General features: G+C 34.4%; 1 protein-coding gene and 1 pseudogene across 1 annotated transcript; one reads left to right on the top strand and one right to left on the bottom strand.

Annotated features, from left to right (window-relative positions):
- Positions 1–2,462: 2,462 nt before the first annotated feature.
- On the bottom strand, positions 2,463–10,631 carry LOC126690996 (pentatricopeptide repeat-containing protein At4g30700-like; annotated as a pseudogene).
- Positions 10,632–11,969: 1,338 nt separating this feature from the next.
- On the top strand, positions 11,970–17,089 carry LOC126692163 (transmembrane 9 superfamily member 5-like). The gene is made up of 7 exons (XM_050387666.1): positions 11,970–12,203; positions 12,575–12,618; positions 12,703–13,297; positions 13,404–13,541; positions 14,614–14,770; positions 14,872–15,329; positions 16,641–17,089. The coding sequence occupies exons 1-7, from the start codon at positions 12,037–12,039 to the stop codon at positions 16,909–16,911; spliced, it is 1,830 nt and encodes a 609-aa protein (XP_050243623.1). The 5' UTR covers positions 11,970–12,036; the 3' UTR covers positions 16,912–17,089.
- Positions 17,090–17,555: the final 466 nt, after the last annotated feature.

Genomic DNA, 17,555 nt, shown 5'->3' with positions numbered 1-17,555 from the left:
TTTCCATTTGTTGAGCGTGGGCCTCCCAATGATGACATTGTAGGATGAGGGGCAGTCCACCACTAGGAAGTCTAACTGACGGGTCAACTGCACCGGGTAGGTCCCCACTGTCCCTATCAACGTCACTATGCCCCTGAGGTATACCCTGTCTCCGCTGAAGCTGACGAGGGGAGAGTCAAATGGGCGTAATCTCCTTAGATCTAGCTTCAGCTGCTGGAAGGCACGGAGGTAGATGATGTCTGCGGAGCTACCGTTGTCCACGAGGATCCTCTTGGTATTGAATCCCTCTATATTCAGCATTATGACCAAAGGATCATTGTGGGGCTGCTTCACTCCCCTGGCGTCCCCTTCATTGAAGGACATGTCCCGGTCTGTTCGTTGTTACTTAGACGGAGGTATCGTGTGGACACTATTTACCTGCCTCTGGTATGCTTTCTTGAGGGATTTAAATGATCCTCCTGAGAATGGCCCTCCTGTAATCGTCCTTATCTCCCCGATCACATCCTGCAGAGGTTGGGACGGGCGGTCGATATCCCGGGAAGAAGACCTATGCTGGTTCTTATTACCGTCCCTGAACTTACTATATTCTCCCTTCTTCACATATTTCTATAATTTCTCTTTCCGTATCAACTCCTCTATTTGCTCCTTTAGGTCCCTACAATCATCTGTGTTGTGGCCGTGATCTTTGTGGAATCGGCAGTACTTGTTCTTATCACGAACGCTAGGGGATGAGTGTAATGGTCTTGGCCATTTGAGGTAGTGCTCGTCCTTGATCTGCGTTAAAATTTTGTCAACAGGCATAGCCAGAGGAGTAAATCTTACCGTCCGAGGACCTTTATCATCTTTTCTCCTGTTCTCGTCATTGTTCCGACGATCTGGGCATTCCCTCTTTTAACCCCTATGATTGTCTTCCTTCTTTGCCTTGTCTCCTAGCTTCTCTACATCCTTTATGGCTGCTAAAGTATCTTCAGTATTCATGTAGTTCTGTGCCTTCAGGAGCATTTCTACCATTGTCTTTGGTGGATTCTTTGCGAGGGAGGCCACGAGATCTCTGGATCTCAGTCTTGCTTTGAAAGTCGTCAGCTGCACCTTGTCATCAGTTTCGTCCACCTCCAGAGTCTCCTGAGTAAAGCGTTTCACGTACAACCTCAGAGTTTCCTTCTCTCCCTGTCTAATGGTAAGTAAGTAGTCCGCTGGCCTCTTTGGACGCTGCCCCCCTATGAAGTGACGCAAGAAGGCATAGCTCAACTGCTTGAAGTTGTCCACGGACGAAGTCGGCAACTTTGTGAACCATTCCCTTGCAGCTCCTTTGAGAGTGGTGGGAAAGGAACGACACAGTATCTCGTCAGGTGACTGTTGAAGACCTAGAGTCGTCTTGAAGGTATTGAGGTGATCCTGAGGGTCTCTAAGTCCGTCAAACAGCTCAAGTTGAGGTAAGCGAAACTTCGACGGTACAGGGCATTCAAGCACCGCCGAAGTGAAAGGCGAATCCGTGGCCCTTACCATTCTGTCTACGCTTCGATCTGTCTTCTCCTTAATGGCATTTCTCAGTCCGTCAAACTCCTTCCTCATTTCTCGAAGGAGATCTGAATTCTGCTCATCCGAAGTAGTTAACCTTTGATGGATACTCCTCCTATGGCTATCCTCTTCTCCCTCCATGTTATCTCTGGACCGATTCTCTTCCTGTTGAGCCTGTTGGACCTGTTGAAGCCGTAACTTCATTTCCTGATTTTGCTTGGTGAGTTCTTCAATGGTGGCCGCAAGAGCTTGAACTTGCTGGGCCAAGGCTGTGGAATCTGGATTGGGTTCATTTGAATGTAGAGGTTTGATGGAAACTACGTTCTCAAATATGAATCTGAAAATGTCGTTCCCACAGACGGCGCCAAACTGATGAAGTGCAAATTCGTCAATCAGAGACAGCAGATGGAATAGACCTTTAGCCCGGGTGATAGTGTCCTCAAAGTGGTCACCAGTGTGGTGTCTGCCACAAAGTCTCCGATGCCAAAGTCAATAAGAAGAATAATGCAATATCACAGAGCGAGAAATATATCTGAAGAAAAATATTCAAGTACCTTTTGTTGGTGATGTGGGAGCCTTATATATAGGTTCCCTTGGATTCTAACCGTTGTGGTTAATAATGGGATGTTAATGCCCTTCTTGGTAACGCCTCCTGCTTAATATGGGGGTCTTAATGTGCTTTCAACGGTCTGCATGACTGTTGTTGTAACCGTCTGAGGTGTTATTGGTGGCATTGAATGGGCCTGATTCCTTCGTCAGTGACGGAGGCATTTCTTTCAGTTCGTCCATGGGGGTGATTTCATCTGTAACGTTATGTTCATCTGTAGTTGATTTCATCAGTCCCATCATGAAGCTAACACAGAATCAACAGGTGATATTTTCACTGCAAGTCCCTGATGGCTTCTAAAGCATTAGGTTATAGTTCACAAATAAGTGGTGGACAATCTTATTCCATAAATTTGAGATTAAATGAATCAACTAACTATACAATGCATGCTTTGGCTGTATATGGCAAGAGAGGAAAACTAAGATTACCAATATCAATAAGCCAACTACCAATAATCCCCACATGAGCACACTCCCTCCTTGAAGTGGTGAAACCGATTGGAATCTCGGACAGTGATATCCCTCTTTTTAATGGCTGACACCAACTTAATGAATGTGTGGCAGTCACCACAAACCCTAAGATTTTTTGTAATCCTAATTGGAGTTCCCTTAGATGTTGCAATAAGGCCAAATGCAATTGCCAACTTCTCACTATGTGTGTACAAAATTCCTAGCTTAACTTCCTCGTCAACATCATGCAACACAAAATGTGTATCAGGGTCATAACCAGCCAACTCCAACTTCTTCCTCAAACTTTTCAGCATGCCATAGATCTCCTTTGACCAAGCATGAGTCTTATCACCAACAATGAATTGATAAATTTTTTCGTCCACCTCAATCTGAGTCCAACAAGGAAACTTTTTTAATCTCCTTTGCATCATCAGATCCCTGATCTTTGCCACATCTTTCTACTTACCTGCTTTTGAATGAATTTTTGAAAGCAATACATAGTGCCCTGGGTTCTGAGGCTGGAGCTCAAGAAGTGATTTTGCAGCCTTTTCAGCCAGCTCTATACGCCCATGGATTCTACATGCCCCTAGCAAAGCACCCAAAGCCCTTCATCTTTCTTAACTGTCATATTTTCAATCAGTTTCAGGGCCTCATCAAGTCTCCCAGCACGGCCCAAGAGATCAACCATACAAGTATAATGTTTCACATCCGGTCTCACAGCATAATCCTCTATCATCAACGAGAATAATTGAAGACCCTCTTCAACCAAACCTGCATGACTACAAGCATATAATAGTGAAACAAAAGTGATCCTATTTGAAAATATCCCACTGCCCAACATCATAGGAAATAAAGAGCTTTCCATGGGCACTCCATGAAATAACATTCTTTTCTTGCATTCTATCAAAGATTTCCTTGCAGAATCAAAATTCCCACACTTAGCATACATATCAACTAGTGCCCAAGATGACATCCAAGGAAAACTTATTCCTACATATATAGTCATGAATAACTCTAGCCTTATGAATAGCCCCTAATTTCGCATAGGCATGAACAACAGTCACCACAACAACTTTATCTAGTACTAGCCTTTGAGCACGCGCTCACGTGCATGCTCAGAGGCTCTTCTATTTTTTGGATAAGGGTTAATTTAAAGCATTTATTATAATTTAGGATTACTACATTTTCCAATCACAAAAAAAACCTAGGGGTGTGATGAGTGTCATGTGTGGAGAAATAATTTTTTCATCACAGTAATTTTTCATCACAAAAAAATCTAGGGGTGTGATTGGAAAATTATTTCTCCACACATGACACTCATCACAACCCTAGAGATTTTTTTGTAATTGGAAAATGTAGTAATCCCAAATTATAATAAATGCTCTAAATTAACTCTTACCCAAAAAATAGATGAGTCTCTGAGCATGCACTTGAGCACGTGCTCAGAGGTTATAGATAAAGCTTAATTGGTTTTTTAGGCAGTGGGTTATTGAATTCTGATGGCAAATTTGTGTTTTTGGTTATGTTGGTACTAAACATAGGCTCATGTGTATTTCACGTTTTCCTCTTCTTCTTTTTTCTTTTTTTATTTAAATCTCTTCCATATTTTGGAAAAAAAAGACTCCTACAATAAAACTACTACTATAATTTCTCTATCCATATCCTTATATTTAGGCACTAACATATCTGATTTTGAAAGAAAATAAAATGCTAAATTTTAGGGAAATTTAAAAGATTAAGGTGAGGAATTGGTGTGACCCTATCCTTATTTATTTAAAAGTTAATCAAAAAAAGGAAAACTACATGTTTAAAAATATCCCATGTTCTATCTATGTACTATTTTAAAAAATCCCACTTTCTATCCCACGTTAAACATCTCAAGTTTTCCTTCTTCTTCTTCTTTTTTTTTTTTTTTTTTACCTTTTTGGTGTTGTTGATGTTGTTGTTTTTTTTCAAATTTTATGTATGACGGTTATCATTTTTTGTCTATTCCTAAAATGTAGTTTTTTTAATCCTAAAATTTAGTCATTTACTATACATCCATAACATAAGTAAATAAAAGCTTAAATTGAAAATTTTATGGCAAGAGATACACGTTAATTGTATAAAAGAAATATTGTTTCTATTACAAAAGAAATTTTTTTACAACAATTTCTTAGATAGCAACCACTTTATGTGAGGTTTAATACATATAATAATTCTTGTAAAGTCTCTCACCCAAACTTATCTAATATTCCATTCCAATGACTCCTCAATACAATCCAAAAAGTTTGTGCGTACGTGAACCTGAGAGAGATAAAAGAATTAGGGTTAAACCAAGTATTTTTTTTTAAAAAAAAAATTTTAATTAACAAACCAACGTTAGCGTGCATGTTATTAAAGATAATAGCTTAAGTTTGTTAGAGTTTGTGTTTGTTTTAAATTTTGATGAGATCATTTTTCCTGAAAATCCTATTAAAATTATTCAAAATAAAGATACATATCTAACTCCCATCGGCGGCGCCATGTATAGTTCAGGGGGTTCAAATGAACCCCCTGAGCTAGCAAATTTTTTTAAAAATATATATAATATATTTTGTTTTTTTATTTGACCCTCTTAAATAAAAATTTGAACACTCTGACTCTAAATTTTTTTAAAACCTACTTGAAATAAGTTTAATTATGATCATCTTAACAAAATTTTGATCCTTTTAAATACAAAAAAAAATGCCTAACAACAATCCAATTTTATCTAAAATCTGGAAAAAATAGTAAGCCCAACAACAAAGTAAATTTTTTTTTCATCTAAAATCGTTTTAAAAAGCCCATTTAGATCTTAATAATTTTGAAATAAAGTAATGGAAAATTCATACTTTACATTCTACTATCATTCTAAACAAATATGTATAATATTGTATAGTTTTTGCAAATGTATGTAGTATAATTATTTATAATATAAATCTAACATTGATAGTACAATGTAAACATATAATCGTCATAAACTAATAAATAAAAGTATTTTAAGTAGTAATAATTAAAATTCACTTAACAACAACAATTAACATGTGGGCTGTGAGAAAAGTACGAAACTTCATCAAAAAAGAAAATAAGTATGAAATATTGGTAAATTGATCAAATTGTATATTCTCACCTTTTAATAGAAAACTGAAAAGTGAAAATACTTGGGACCATCACAACACATATTAATATAGAAAAACTTAATAAAAGAGGTAAAAAAAGGTTAAATGCAAAGTTAGAGCGCCACTTGACAAGACCATATACACTCCCGCATGAGATCTTTGCTTTTATATATATATATATATATATTGATTGATTTGAAACAGCGTCATTTCTGAATGATGTGTCAGTTTGGCTAGATTATATTGCAATTTACAACTTTAAGTTTGGGTAATTTTGATTTTCCCCTCTAACATTGCATTGCACACATGAGCTTACCGTTAAATAGAATGCCACATTAGCTCAAAGTGATGTTGTTGTGAATAAATCAATTGAATCTTGAAATTATGGTTTATTGAGTCACCATCATATTTAAGTTTAATTAAATCTTTCACAGTATTTCCATCAATCTATGATTTTTTATGTTTATATCTCTCTATGATTTTCCATATTTCTCTCAATCAATTCAATCTTCTTTGCTTTTGGGTGTTTTTTTTTTTATATAATATATATAAATCTATGAATATAAGGTTCTTTTGATTAATAATTCAGAAGGCCGTTTTGATTGAGTGGAATCAGTTTATGCAATAGAAAAGTAGCTGCCTTGATCGGGAAACGATGTACTATGAATAATTAAAAAAATCCTCGACATGCACAGGCATGCAATATTTATTTATTTGACAGTGATAGGGTCATGACTTGAAGTTTCTTAGAGTTAACCCATGATTGGGGCTAGGTGAATTTGGTCCCCTTCTTTGCAATTGCATGGGTGGCTCCCCTTCTTTGCAAGTCGCCATTAAGGAATTGTCTTCACTGAAATATCAAAGGGCCATGACTTCTCTGAAGCTTTTTTGCATAGACTCACAAAAGTCAATACGGCCATCAGTCTATTCTTATCCTAAGTGAATTCTATTCTTGAATGAACATAACACTATATAAGTAATCAAGAGACTATTACAAAGTCCTAGTCAAAGTAAGATGGATGGTGGTGGTAACGAGTTTAATACTTTCACAGGTTGCCCCTGTAACTTATAGTCAAACATTAGCTTTAGTTTGTTTATTATTTATGAAATTTTGTTTATTTTAGTTTTTGAAGGACTTCTTTAGATTATGTGATTTTTTAATTTGGCCAGACTAAATAAAAAGTTACCCACTTAAGTTGATTTGTCAATTTGGTTAGACTAAATTGTAATTTACACTCTTAAATTTGAAAATTTTGAATTTTATCATCTAAAGTTTCAAAATTTTGGATTTGCACCCCTAACATTGCATAGTGTTTGGAATAAGACCCCTCTGCCTCTATTCATGAATGAGGCAACCATTAAATGTCACATTATCAAAGAAAGATATGGTTTTGAATAAATCAATTAAATCTTGGAATTGTAGTTATGGAGTCACCATCATATTTAACTTCAATCAAATCTTGATTAATATATCCAACAACCTTGATTATATAATTTTTGACATTCTTAATCAATTCAGTATTCTTTGCTTTTGACCAATCAGCCCCAAACTTGGGTTAGCCACTGTTTAATTTCGATAGGAAAAAAACCAACGTATTCCACACGTAATTTCCAATAACCACAAAAATGCAGGAATGGAGGCAAGCAAGCATGAATCCAGACTTTGTACAGTAAATAGACTAATGGCCGTATTGACTGGAGTCAGTCAATGCAATAAGGGACCCCTACAATGGAAAATTAGCTTGCTTTGATCGGGAGATGATGACCCAATGAAAAAAAAAATCCAAAATTTTCCAAAGAGCAATATTTCTTTGAGAGTAACAAGATCTTGACTTGAAGTTTATAAGAGCAAAGTAGCTAACCCATGATTGGGGCTAGGAGAGTTTGGTCCACATTGCATTTGCAGCTAATGCTTTTGCTATATGAGAGCACCAATAATGCTACTCGATCACCTATCAGATTTTTATTACTCAACCGAATTTTAATTTTCAACTATATATCCTCTAATATATAAGGATAAAACTAAAAAGTTTATACCTATGGATTTTGACCCATTTTTATTTTCTAATCGACTCAATCTTGTGGTAATTATCCAATGTGGGTTTTCTAACACTTAACTAACCATATTACTTCCACGTGAATTTTCCAACAAAATGTGCTAGATGCCGCTGCATTAGGAGGAAAATCCAACTAAGAAAAAAAATCCAGGATGCTTTTACACTGAACTAATCTTCTTCAGCTTTTTATTACTCGTAGCTTATTATCCTACTCCTTGCAACTTCCATTGTTATTGTATCCTTGGTTCCAATGTGACAAAATTAAATTTTATCATCCACTCTTTCTTGTGGTAATTATCCAATGTGAGTTTTTTAAGAGTTAACAAACAGAATTACTCACACGTCCCTTTCAAAAAAAAAAAAAAAAAAAAGAATTACTCCCACACGAATATTCCAGCAAAATGTGCTAGATGCTGCTGTTGAAATAGTCATCCAACTTCAGTGCCATGTGACAATGTTTCACCTCAGTTGCATTAGGAGGAAAGAAAAAACAAAAAAACAAAAATTCAAAGATGCATTTACACTGGACAAATCTTCTACAGTTTTTAACTCGTAGCTTGATTTATAATATCCTTAATCCTTGCAGACTTCCATTGTTTATTGTGGCCTTGGTTCCCTTTGAAGCATTATTTCTAATTTACGGTTGACTAGTATCAGTTTCATATGGCAGGAACCAACTTTAGCCGTGGTGGCTCCAGGATAGTTTTTTAGGAGAGTCAGCAAGGACAGAACTAGAAATTTGTCATGGAGGCAAGTAAAAAATAAAATGATAATTTTTTTTTCCTGTATATACAATTTTCGTATTATATACAATAATCTAAAATACAATATAATTATATTGTACAATATTAATAGTCTAAAAAATTTATTAATAGTTTAAAGATCGGTAAGATAACAACCATTAAATTCATAAACAAATATAATTAATACTACATTTTTTTTTCAAATTAATAATAACTTATTATATTTATATGTAATATCAATTAAATAAAAATATATGATAAAGAATAATAGTAACAAACCTAGGTGTAGGACTAGGAGTAAATGTGAAACTACAAAAAAAAAATAGTAACTAATATAAGTTTTTCCTTTTGAAGTGTATGGCTTTTTAATCATACACATGGTTGCTCTCTTAGAATTTAAGCAAGCACTAAAAGACTTCTTGGACTTGGAAATCTATAGAGCATATATCAAACTACTTGATCAAATGAAGAGAAACTAAGAAAATATAGAAGTGAAAGAGAGATAAGGAGAATGAGAAGAGAATCACATATGTAGATAGAGATTTGTTGATTGTAATGATAGTGTAATTTTTTGCTTATGAAGAAGAAAAGTGTAGGGAAAAATAGCTTCATTTCGCTATCAACAGCAAAGTAAGCCACAGTCCTAGATATAAGATTTTTTTTTTTTTTTAACAAATAAGCAAAAATTTGGAACATTTTTTTTTATAAAATTAAATACTATAAGTGTAGTGCTACTGGCACAATACTTTTACAAAAATTTTACAACAAAATCTAGATGGCAAGTTGTTAAAGATATGTAAAAAAATAATGTCAATTACGGGTCCAAATAAAAACTAGTAACAACTTGCCACATATGTGAAGATATTGTGAAAGTAGCATTAAGATGATTATATTAAAATTTATTTTAGTTGGGTTTAAATAAAATTTAGGGTTAGATGTTCAAATTTTTATTTTAGGGAGTCAAAACAAAATTTTAAAAAAATATTTATATATTAAAAAAAGGGACAGGCCTTTGAACCCCCTGGCTTGAACATGGAATATCTAATAATAATTAGTTAATTACAATGCTAAAATGGAGGCTTACTTGAATCGCCACCGAAGCATATAGTAATTGGACTTGTACAATTCCACAAAGAGTAATGTTACAAACACAAACTATTTTACAATATTTTTACAAACCACTGATATGGCAAATTTTTACTAGTTCTAATATGGGTCCATCACTAACATCACATTTTTACTTACAATAACTATTTGGAAAATACTAAAGTCACATCAGCAATTTGTAAAAATTTTGTAAAATAATTTGTATCTGTAGTATTACTTTTCCACAAATAAGGTTATTGCAGCTAGATCTGTGTCACTATCTAAATCACCAGCACTAGAATTAGAAGCAAAGGAAACCTTTAATGAAGTGTTAGAAATAAATCATGACCATTACATCATTTACTTATTCCACTAATCTAAGGACCTCATATAGGGAAAATTATTAAATATTCCGAGAATACCATAAATTTGTACTCCTCATTTTACATAAATTGTAGGTCCCATTATAAATTTAATTAGTAGAACCCACAATTATGTGAGAGAAAGGAGTACGCATTTATAATATTCTGAGAGTACTCAATAATTACCCCATATATAGAGACACAAACTATTTTACAATATTTTTACAAACCGCTGATGTGGCAAATTCTTACTAGTTCTAATATGGGTTCATTACTAACATCACATTTTTACTTACAATAACTATTTGGAAAATACTAAAGTCATATCAGCAGTTTGTAAAAATGTTGTAAAATAATTTGTATCTGTAGTATTACTTTTCCACAAATAAGGTTATTGCAGCTAGATCTGTGTCACTATCTAAATCACCAGCACTAGAACTAGAAGCAAAGGAAACCTTCAATGAAGTGTTGGAAATAAATCATGACCATTACATCATTTACTTATTCCACTAATCTAAGGACCTCATATAGGGAAAATTATTAAATATTCCAAGAATATCATAAATATGTACTCCTCCTTTTACATAAATTGTGGGTCCAATTATAAATTTAATTAGTGGAACCCACAGTTATGTGAGAGAAAGGAGTACGCATTTATAATATTCTGAGAGTACTCAATAATTACCCCATATATAGAACCTTTGATAAAGTGTAAGAAATAAATCGCGGCTGTTAAACCATTTGCCAATTACACTATTCAAATTCTTAAAAAAGGAAAAATAAAAAAAATTGCAAACTTCTCAGCAATTCCACTATCAGTAATCTAACAAGGGCGCAATTGCATTATGAGTTTCTATTCAAAAAGAAATTTCCAAGATGATTTCGTGGAAATCATGCCAGTAGATTCATGTAAACTTCTGCACTTCAATAGGGAAGAAGAGAAAGTTGTACATAGAAGGATTGCATTAAACAATTTCTTCAAAAGAAAAGTCTTCTTTGAAAAATAATGGGACTGTTTGAAGGATTGTGATAAGAAAATTTCTAAAACACAAACTTTTCTCAAAATTATGGGTTGTGAGAAAAGTATGAAACTTCATCAAAAAAGAAAATAAGTATGAAATATTGGTGAATTTATTAAATTGTGTATTCTCACCTTTTAATAGAAAACTGAAAAGTGGAAATGCTTAGGACCATCACAACACGTATTAATATAAAAAAACTTAATGAAAGAGGTAAAAAAAAGTTAAATGTAAAGTTAGAGCGCCACTTGACAAGACCTCACACACACTCTCGCATAAAGTCTCTACTTTTATATTTATATAAATATATATATATATATATATTGATTCCGTGAATTAACTCCTACCACAAGTCAATATTTTACCGTCCAAAATTTCGGATTAAGTGAGCGTTTGAATGGAAAATTCTAGTGCCACAACTCTGTGCACAACTTTGTGCACAACTCGGCCACGTGGCGAGTTGTGGTTGGTGGAGGGGTGACCCACCATCACCCCTCCACCAACCACAACTCGCCACGTGGCCGAGTTGTGCACAAAGTTGTGCACAAAGGTGTGACACCAGAACTACTCCGTTTGAATTGCAAGGAAACTAGCGTTTTTTTGCGTTTACGTTTTGCTCTGCTGGAACCCAATTTGTGTTTCTATTTTTTTTTTTTTTTTTTTTGGCTGCCGTTGTTTTTGACTTTTCAACCGATTTTTACTGTACACTTTTCAGCACTGTTCACAGCAAAATAAGGGAAGGAATGCACACCAGTGGGTCCTATTTACTGTTCACGAACCCACAAATATCACTTTTCAGCAACTTTTTTATTAAAAATGGGTCCCATGGTACTATTCACATATTTAAAAATTATTTTGCTACAGTGTTTTCAGTTTTTAATTTCAGCAACTTTCAGTTTCAATAACAATAAGCTCAATCCAAACGGACCCTAACTCCATCAAAAAGATAAACAGCCTAGATTAAAAGAAACCAGCATAACGAACGGTATATAAGCAAGCAACACTGTCAGCATTTCCCTCCTAAATATTCAAGCTCTTCAAAACATCTTTTTCTCTTTGAGAATCACAGAGAATCCATGGCTCGTAGAGAAACAACAAGTTTCTTGGTTCTGATACTGGTTGCTCTTCCAGCTCTGGTATTCGCAATTCAAACTCTGAGAACTGAGCCTTCAAGGAAGGAGTACAAGGAAGGCGATTACATTCCTCTCTTCGCCAACACAGCTTATTCTGATCGAGGTCCATGGTAATTTCCTCATTTCTCTTTGAAATCTCATCTTTTCAACATTTTCTTACGATCTTCTATGTGAACTTGAGCTTGGAATTTGAATTTTTTTTTTTTTTTCTTTTGATTTTTGTTCAAGAAACCGTTTAGTTACTGAAGAAAATAAACACAAGAATTGAGAATGATCTTAAGTAATCAGCGAAAATAATAAAATTCGATTTGATTATATAATTAAAAGAAAAATACTTTCAACTCAATCTTTGAGTTGGTTATAATGAGTTCATAGTCTGAGCTTTTAACTGAAGAGTAAATTTTTCTTCAAAATAATGAACTTGATGCATCTCTGTTTGTATATTAATTTTTTTTTTTTTTTTTTTTTTTTTCACTTTCAGTGAGGCATATTCATATTTTGATTTGCCATTCTGCCCTCCTGGAGGTAAGAATAACTTTCTTGGTTTGTTCGAAAATTTCTTGTATAGATATGCACTTAATTTCTAACTGAGATTTTCAATTTATATAGATCCAATAGCCAACAGAAAAAAATCCTTTCAAGAACTTATAGCAGGGGATTGTTATGTCAACACTCAGTATGAATTGAGGTTCAAGATGGGAACAACGAGGAAACTCCTTTGTGAGAAAAATCTGACCAGAGAAGAAGTTGCGAAATTTAGGGGTGCCATTGTAAACAAAACTGTGTACTCTATGTACTATGATAACATTCGCTTGAAATTGCTAGTTGGAGTAAATGCCTCAGATCCAGTGGTGGACCAAACGGTCCAAACCCTGAACCGATCACTTGGACTTTATCTTGTCAATCACCTGGACTTTCATATCCTTTACTTAGGAAACAAAGTCAAACATATATATGCTATAGGTCAGTACGATTTTGCTGGGGAAATATCTAAGGACGCTGAAATCAAAGCCGTCAACTTCACGTATTCAGTCTTCTGGGAAGATTTTGTATCCAAGCCAGAGTATCAAAATGAGATCATGCGTGACTTTTGGGGAGGAGGACTACATGATCCTATGCCTTATGCTACGGCTTTCATCATTTTGGTCTGGCTTTTTATGCTTTATGAAGTGACTGTAACATACCTTACAGATTATTTTACTCGGTATCATTCCGTCTCTATATTTTCTTATGTTGTATAGTACCATTGAACAAGCAGGCCATTGTATTCAGCTAATATTTGATTATTAAATCAACTTCTACTACTGCAGGAATTCTTATGGAGTTGTAATGGTAGCAGCTACAGGGGTTACTCGTCCTCGTCATATTCATGGTGATGCCTGCATATGTCCTCGGTACTCGTCCCTACTTGGGGCCATTCTGGGTGTTGGAACTCAACTGTTCATTACGTAAGTCATATCTGCCACATAATGAAAAAATGTCTTAATTACTTTCTTCTAATAAATTTGTAGTATTCCTAGAAGGCTAGAAATACTCAAGAAAAAATGTCATATCTGCAACTAGCCTAGGTGCTCGTTTGGATAGCACTTATGCTACGTCTGCATTTCCTTTGTTTTTTTTTTTTTTTTTCAGCCGCAATGGTTGACCCGTTCTTTTGTGAACAGTATACTTGTGCACTGTTTACAGGTCTTACAAACTCCACTTTTTATAACTTTTTCATTAAAAATGGGTCCCACAGCATTATTCACACATTTAAAAATTATTTTGCTACAGTGTTTTCAATTTTCAGTTTCAGCAAAATAAGTTTTATTCAAACAGACCCTAAGTTTCTATCTCTCTCGTGGGGCTAGGGTGAGGTCTACAATCACTCCTAACTACAATAATTATGACTCAATCCAACATTTTCTAACAAGGTGCCCCTATGGTCACACTGAGAGATGAATCACAATGGTCACCCCCCCTATCCCTTGTTAAAAAAAAAAAAAAAAGTAGTGAAGTTGTATACACTTGACTAAGTAATGGCAGTCAGATTGGTGATAAGTTGGGAACGAACAGCTTGATATTTGAGGATGTACAGCTTCTTCACAGATTTATGTGACATTTTTTCTTGTGGGTTGTTTTGACAATTTGTTTTTAAATACAAAGATGAATACTTGTACCAAAACATGTGAGACACAAACAATTGTCTTTTTCTAAGTCCACCAAAACTCTAGCATAACATGGTTAACTGATGGGCCATCCAATGGTTTCAAAAGACAGCAAACACAATATGTTTATAATGATTTATTAGTGTCCCTAGAGGAGCCATCCAAAGGTTTCTTTCAGCCTTAATAACTTTTTTTACTTTTAATAATGGAGTTCACTTATGAATTCCATTAAATTTCATTTTCATTTATAATTTTAATAGCTTTTTTTTTTTTTCAATTACATAACAATTTCAAATTTCTTAACTTTTCATGGGCATTAATTTTTTGAAAGTCATATTATCATAACTAGTTCACTTATGAATTCCATTTGCAGAATTTGTGTTCTCTTTGTTTTGGTATATACAGGTCACCTATATGCCTGCAATAATGAGAGCATGTATATTTTGTTCATCGTGACATATGGTATCACGTCATGGTTTTCTGGGTACAAAGCTACTTCATTCCACTCTGGCTTCACAACACGAGGATGGGTAAGAGTAACAATCAACGTGTACAGTATCTCGTATTTCCTGTATTATAATTATGGCTTCAATTCTAGTTTTTAATATGTGGTTTATGATTTTTCTTGCAGATAGAATGTGTTATTCAAACTGGGGCCCTGTACCCTGTTCCAGTGATCTTATTAGTTCTTGCCATAGCAATAAGATCACTTCTTACCACTACAACCTTCTATTTTATCATTTCTTTTTTCGTTGCTATCAGACTCCTTACTTGGGGTGGCAAATTCGGGCAGACTTCCATAAATGAATCTAAAATAACTTGTTCCACCATACACTTTCAAAGTGAGATTCCAGATCAGGCTTGGTACACGAGGACACCTGCTCAAATGTTCCTTGGGGGTCTTCTACCTTTCAGCATAATCTACTCCATGATGGATGATATCTATGCAAGCTTGTACAGTTTGAAAGTCTGTGGTGCATTTAGTACTATGTTTACCGCATTCATTTCTGTCATCGCACTAACTGTGTTGATGGGAATCATCTGTACATGCTATCAGCTTTACAAGCAAGATCACCAATGGTGGTGGAGGTAATTCTCTCACAACAATGTCATAGACACTATAAATTTCACAACTTATTCCCATTTGAGGTGCAAGAATATGATTAGCGCAACATGAATTTCACATAAGACTACTATTGACATTACTTTTATTATACACCAATCACAATCTACAACCTAGTAGTTGTGATAAAAGAAAAAATGTGAAATTTGTTGTGCATATAGACAGGGCCGGCTGAACCATATAAGCAATTGATGCAATTGCCTAAGGCCCCCACTTGTAAATATATATATATATATATATCTATATATTTTAATTACAAAAAAAAAATATTTTAGGTACTTTTATTGGTCAATAAAATTCATTAAAAAAGTCACATTGTATCTTAAAATGCATAATAGTGCACACAACTTGATAGGAAAAGATTGCACAGTGCACATAGCATTGTGCAGTCTTGTCCACAAGCCCCAACACATCACAAGGCCTAAATTAAGCTGGCCCCCACACGACCCCACACTAATTAATAAGTTATCACATTTTTTTTTAATGCAAACTCTTACTTTATCAATTATTATAAATTATCACACCAATTAATTATTTGATGTATATTATATCAACTCATTTGTATTATAGTGATACTAATTTATTGAATCATGTAATAAATTAATTTTTATTTGTACAAATTTAGACTTTAAAGTTAAAAAAAAGAATCCACTTAAAATTTTCGCCTAAGGTCCCCAAAATTGTTGAGCCGGCCTGCATATAGACTTACTGAATCTCTTAACAAATTATAGGAACAACCATCATGATGGAGTCCACCTAATTTCAAGGGTACTTTCATTTATTAATTCTAGGGAATTAAAACTCTCACTGGAAAATTACCAGTCCTAAAATGATTTAGACTTGTGTGTTTTACCTAAAATGATTTCCATTAGTTGTTACTTAAGCATGCTGATGCAAATTTGTAAGTCATTCAAGTCTTATGCTGCATACGTTTACGTAGTAGTGAACTAAGTGAAGACCACAACTCTTATACCAGAGAAGTTTTATTCACTATAATAAAGAACCCATCTCCAATATGGCCCCTCATTGCAACATCTGAAATACAGTTTTAAGCTCAAATCATATTTAAATTCAGTAAGAAGAAAGGTTGCAACATTTGAAAGAACAGTTTGAAGCCAAAATTATGTCTATATTCATTCCGTTTTAAGCTCGAATCATGCTTTTCAAGATTTTGTTTCTAATTTGATGAAAAATCAATCTTTTATTTTCATGAAGCAATATACTAATGTCTTCTCATCCAATATCTATCTATTGATCTAAGTCTATCTACAATGCAGATCTGTGCTTCGTGGGGGATCACTTGCCATTTTCATGTTTGCGTATGGTCTCTATTTCTATGCTAGAGCAAGTGCCAGAATTTCAATGAACCTGCTAGAGTTCCTGGGCTACAATGCTTGCATATTCTATACTGTCTTCTTGATACTTGGAACCATTGGCTTCTATGCTTCATCAATTGGTTTCCATTACATGCGCCGAGTCCTAAAGAGGAGAGAGACGAAAAAGTTCAATTCTTTCTCTCATGTTGACTCAAAGAGAGATAGCACATAATTTTGGTTATTTTCTTGATTGACAGGCTTGAGGAGGCCTTAGTAATTGTATTGCAATATTTTTCTCTTTTTGGTAGAAGAAGTCAACACCATGGATTCAAAATCCTTGACCTCACCCATACCTACATTGTTATTCATGGTCCAACTCCATTAATGATCACCTTATAGGTATCCTTGAAGTCCTAATTGCAAGGAAAACTGACACACCGCTCAGGAACTCCAACAATTGGGGTCGGCATATATATAATAATTAAGGTGATATGTTGTTGCTACATTAATCATAAATTGTCATAAATAAAATCTAGAACTCTCTCTCTCTCTAAATAGAAGATCAGAGATTTTATTGAATCAGAAAAGAATGATACAAGCAACTGATCTTAATACATAAGAGCTATCCTATATATACACGTCTCAAAATAACTTAGTCCCTAAAATCAGGAAATCACCTTTCAAAAAAAAAAAAAAAAAAGAGGAAATCAGTTACTAACTATGCTAACTGTACAATAGTGTTTCATTATATACATGACAGCCTAATCATTACAAAAAAAGACACGTGTATCATAGTCTCCAAAAAAAAAGATAGCCTAATTATTACAAGCCACGTGTATCATAGTCTCCAAAACTATGTATGAAGACTTTGTAATA

The sequence above is a fragment of the Quercus robur genome, chromosome 7 (assembly GCF_932294415.1).
Source record: "Quercus robur chromosome 7, dhQueRobu3.1, whole genome shotgun sequence".
In the NCBI taxonomy this organism is placed as follows: domain Eukaryota; kingdom Viridiplantae; phylum Streptophyta; class Magnoliopsida; order Fagales; family Fagaceae; genus Quercus; species Quercus robur.
This window is presented reverse-complemented; position numbering and strand designations above follow the sequence as displayed.

Bases quoted from the DNA above. Each gene is read 5' to 3' on its own strand.
- LOC126692163 (XM_050387666.1), top strand. From the start codon at position 12,037: ATGGCTCGTAGAGAAACAACAAGTTTCTTGGTTCTGATACTGGTTGCT. The intron at 12,204-12,574 runs GTAATTTCCTCA...TTTCACTTTCAG, and splicing joins TATTCTGATCGAGGTCCATG to TGAGGCATATTCATATTTTG. The intron at 14,771-14,871 runs GTAAGAGTAACA...TTTTTCTTGCAG, and splicing joins GCTTCACAACACGAGGATGG to ATAGAATGTGTTATTCAAAC.